Source organism: Rhipicephalus sanguineus, chromosome 1, assembly GCF_013339695.2.
Source record: "Rhipicephalus sanguineus isolate Rsan-2018 chromosome 1, BIME_Rsan_1.4, whole genome shotgun sequence".
Classification (NCBI taxonomy): Eukaryota; Metazoa; Arthropoda; class Arachnida; order Ixodida; family Ixodidae; genus Rhipicephalus; species Rhipicephalus sanguineus.
The window spans coordinates 85,231,432-85,235,739 of NC_051176.1; the positions used below are offsets into that span (position 1 = coordinate 85,231,432).

Consider the following 4,308-nt stretch of genomic DNA (forward strand, 5'->3'; position numbering starts at 1 on the left):
CTTTCTTTCTTTCTTTCTTTCTTTCTTTCTTTCTTTCTTTCTTTCTTTCTTTCTTTCTTCTTTCTTTCTTTCTTTCTTTCTTTCTTTCTCATTGCTCCCTCCCATCTGTCCTTCCTCCATGATGGGTATGGGACTTTCATCAATGTGCTTAGCCCCACGACACTTCATTTGCCACAGGCAACAAATGCGGTCATGCGTTCATATACATACAACAATGAAATCTGGCAACGTAAAATCTCAGGTCACCTTGATCAAAGATCAGATTGCCATATCAGCAACGGCTGATCGCCGACAAGCCCGCGATCGCGAGAACATCAGTTATTGTAAAACGGCGCATACAAATGCTCATGTGACTGGTGCACCTTCGTGGGCCGCATTTCATGTACGCTCGCCGGCGCAGTTTTTTTTTCGCGTACGGCACTGTCACCGAATGAAAAGTTTCTCTTGAAAAGCGTTTTAAAGCAAGCACGAACACTAGCTTCGCACAAACACTTCGCACAAGCACAAACACTAGCTTCGAGAGATTTACACCTTGGCGATCGGTATCACCATCATGCGGCTGCTGTTGGAAGGCACCAACACCGTGACCACGCCAGCGCGCGCCCTCAGCACACTAGACAGTATATTCTAGGCGCTATAATACGCAGCTTCTTCAGGATGGTTTCTTGCTAGTGTTTAACTGCTTCTGTAGTCTGTACACACACACACACACACAGTTACGTCTGGCCTAGGAATTCATGATGCTGGATGGCATTGCGCCGGACCAGAGTCGTAAAAACGCCAAGGCCGCTGCTTTAAATCCATAGTTCCTATCCACTACACTTTCTGCCCCGGACACCTTTCACTAGTGGAGAGAGGGCGAACTTCGGAAGCGTCGGAACGGGCGGTAGGACAGCCGTGAGCAGTCTGGAGGTTGGATGCATTTTGTTCAACTACATACGCAGCCGAGACCCGACAGCCAGTCTCTCACATAACCTGCACCGCTCTATGTCCAGATTCTTATCCAGCCAGCCCTAATGTCACTTGTTGAAGTTATGACGCATCCGCTGAAACACTTTTCGATGAGACAGCTGGTCTCGACACAACGCCCGCCAGTTGTAGGTGTAACTTGAGCTTCTGGCAACAAACACCATTTTATACGAATTGAGGTTAAACTTGCACTGACTGTTCGCCATCAAGTCAATTTTGCCCGCACCAGCAATTACAGATGACCCCCAGTGCATTGCCACCTGTATGCAGCGAAAGGAACCTCGTCGTTGGTGCTCTCATCATTGGTGCAAGCACTGATTGCAATTTTTATTGTTGACATCGCCGTTAGCGCTAGAAGCCAACTTTTTGGCTTCGCCCTCTTGCTTCTTTGCTTGCTGCAGGCGGCCTAGTACGTTGTGAGGCAGGAAGGCTGGCTTTCTTGTCACCCTGTCTCCCAAGTTATCCTACATGGAAATTCACCAGCCAAGTATTTGTCGACGAACTCTGACAATTTCTCTCACTCTCTGTCACTCTTCGTATGAATCAACTCTATCGTAAGCTTGCTCTCCTTCTGATAAATCACAATTTTGAAGCATGTGTCTTCGGCCAAGGCTTGCTCGGCTTTCTTCTGGTAGCCGGACTCGAGGTGCGTACGGTGTGCGGCTGTGGCACATGCGCCCCCTGCGCCTCCGGCCCGCAGCTCCTCCGCAAAGAGCTCGGTGCAGCGCTGGCACGCCTCGTGGAACACAATGTGCTGCAGCTGGCGCACCACACTCTGCACTACCTTGTCCAGTGTGAACACGGTGTAGGCATAGATTCCAAACATCTCCCGAAGGGCGTGTTCGTACTGCTTGCCGTTTATGTTACCGTCCAACAGACTCTTCACCATGCCCAAAAACACCCGGTAGTAGTCTTCCACTTCAACCTCGCTTGTAGGCTTCAGCCGCAGTGCCACGGCCGCGGATTCCTTTCGGCCCTTGCGCTCCTTTGCCTCCTCCGCAGCCAAGTCCTTCGAGAGCCTGTAGATTTTCGTGAGACGCTCGCACAGCAGATGGTGCAGCCGAAAGAACAGATACCAGTTATCGTTGACAAAGAACACTGCATACGAGTCATCCGTATAAAGATTCTGCATCTGCAGCGCACTCCGTTTCGAGCTGCCGTCGGTGCTGCCGGTGCAATCACCCGAGGCTGTCGGAAGTGCACCTTTGTCACCATCCTTAGGGAAGGCATCATCAGACCAACGATTGGGCGTCGAGTTAAGTGGCTGGCTCTCACCATCCTTGGTCTGCATGTCATCCTTGTCGACCTCATCGTCAGAGAGCTCGCCGCGTGGCAGACAGAACAGGTCTGGGATGAACCGATGCAACAGCTGTCTGATCTTCTGCCTCTCTTTGTTTAAGCCTGTCTGCTGTTTGGCGTGATGGAGGATCAGGTTGGCCGCATCCTCAAGAATAAACGGGTCCAGGTAGGCCAAACTCATGTGGGGGCCCGCCGAAACTTCGTCAGTGCCGCCTTTAATTTGTTCCCGGCGCTTTCCATAAATGTCCTTAATCTCGTTCATGAGGCTCTTGTAACTCAGAAACTTGACGTCGTTCAGCTTAAACGTGGCGCCCTGGTGATCCAGCGACTTGAGGTAGTACTTCTTCATTTGCTCTCCCCAGATTTTATTGAGGCCCTTCTGTCTCTCACGCCACTCTTCCTCCTTCGCTTTGAGCCTGCGCAGTACGAGGGGAACAGCGACGACGGGGTCGCGCTTGAGGCGCTCGATGATGTCAGCAGCTTCGTCACCGTAGATGCGCCGGATGGCCTGCTGCTGTAGCACATTCGATGAGCCTCCAAGGTTGTCACCCAGCTGGAAGCGCTGCCGTTCCTTGGCGCCCATACCCTGCAGCTTCGTCTGTACTGCCTCTAGAATAAGGATTGTCGACTTGTTGGCCTCGACTAAGACATCCCACTCAGAACGCTCCGCTTCACAGCAGTAAATGGATTTTTCGTAGCGGGTCTTCCGTGAGTTTACAACTGTGGAATCTTTGTGCCACAACGGAGACAAGACCCAAGTGTCGTTCAAGACTTCTTTACAAAGCGGTGTCCGGCCACTGCACTTTGGCAGTTCAACATTTGTTGGCAGTGCTCTGTAGCTGACACCGAGACGTTTACAGGACGAGCTATCGATTTCCATGGATGGATTGCCTGAGATGCGTTCTTGCTGGCCGACTATGTTGGGTACGGGCTCTATCCATCTACCATGATCCTTGTGCCCGAGTCCACAGTGGAGAGAACACTTGAACTTCCGAAAGGCGGCATGAGCTCTGTAAGAGAGTATGAAATATGCAGTCAGAAGGGCAGTGTTGGGTGGAATGGGTTGGTCTTTAGGCATGTGTTAATCTGAAATAAGTGGTCAAAGCAGCCGCTTCAGTAGTCGTGCAGAAGCAAAAATGGGCTCATAAAGTATCGGCGTCCAGCACTGCGAAAAAGAAACCCCACCAACCGTATTTTCCCCCTGTGTGCCATCTCACCCGTCACGCTCCTAAAAAAGGGGAGAGAGAGAATTCCTGGCTGGAGTGAAAGGAGGAAGGTGTTCTAAGGATTCGCTCATAGAAATAGTTCATGGAAAACGGTGTAAAGACGTAGAATCGTGCCAAAGAAGTACAAATTATGCGGGGTAGGTAGGGAAAGCGGTGATTCGAAACAGCAAGCAGTAAATAGGCGGCTGTACAATAGGTGGCTTTACGTCGTAAATGGGATGAGAGTAAAAATTGTTTGATTGTTGGTCTATCTCTTAATGATATCGAAATGATACTACAGTTTATAGTGATTCACAATTGCCACTTGCCAGATTTATTCCTGAAGGGGAGGGGAATGTAGGGATGTACACTTGTGTATGACGTTTGACTCCATGTATTTCCTGTGACGAGGGGGACGGAAACTTGTATATAAATTTTTGCTAGGTCAAAGTTGTAGTCCTGTTCATTGAGGTGGCTGACTACTGCTATTCGTAAATTATGCTTTGTGTCTGCGCGGTGGTCGTTGAGTCTCATATGAACTGGTAGTCCAGTATAGATTTTTTCTTGCACGTGGCACACTCCAGCCAGTAGACTGGGTTGTTTGAAGTGCAAGTGAAACTCGATGTTGTCTTGTGTTTGTAATATCGTAACGTATTGAAAGGGGGGAAGCACAAAGTCTTGTTTATTGTGGGTAACCCTGCGCCCAAAATCAAGGAGTCCACCAGCGCGTTCCATTCAAAAGTAGCCCTTCGCCGAACACACATTCGAAGCCTCGCAAGACAATGCCCCTGTCTACTGTACGAACGCGAGATGTACGCGGTTTGCTGCAACAAGA

At 49.9% G+C, this 4,308-nt stretch overlaps 1 protein-coding gene across 1 annotated transcript; it reads right to left on the reverse strand.

Moving 5' to 3' along the window:
• Positions 1 to 844: 844 nt before the first annotated feature.
• Positions 845 to 3,346, reverse strand: LOC119404830 (paired amphipathic helix protein Sin3a). Its single transcript, XM_037671540.2, is given in 5 exon segments — positions 845 to 964; positions 966 to 1,237; positions 1,240 to 1,286; positions 1,288 to 1,444; positions 1,447 to 3,346. Coding segments are annotated over 5 exon segments (2,496 nt in total).
• Between the last annotated feature and the right edge of the window lie 962 nt (positions 3,347 to 4,308).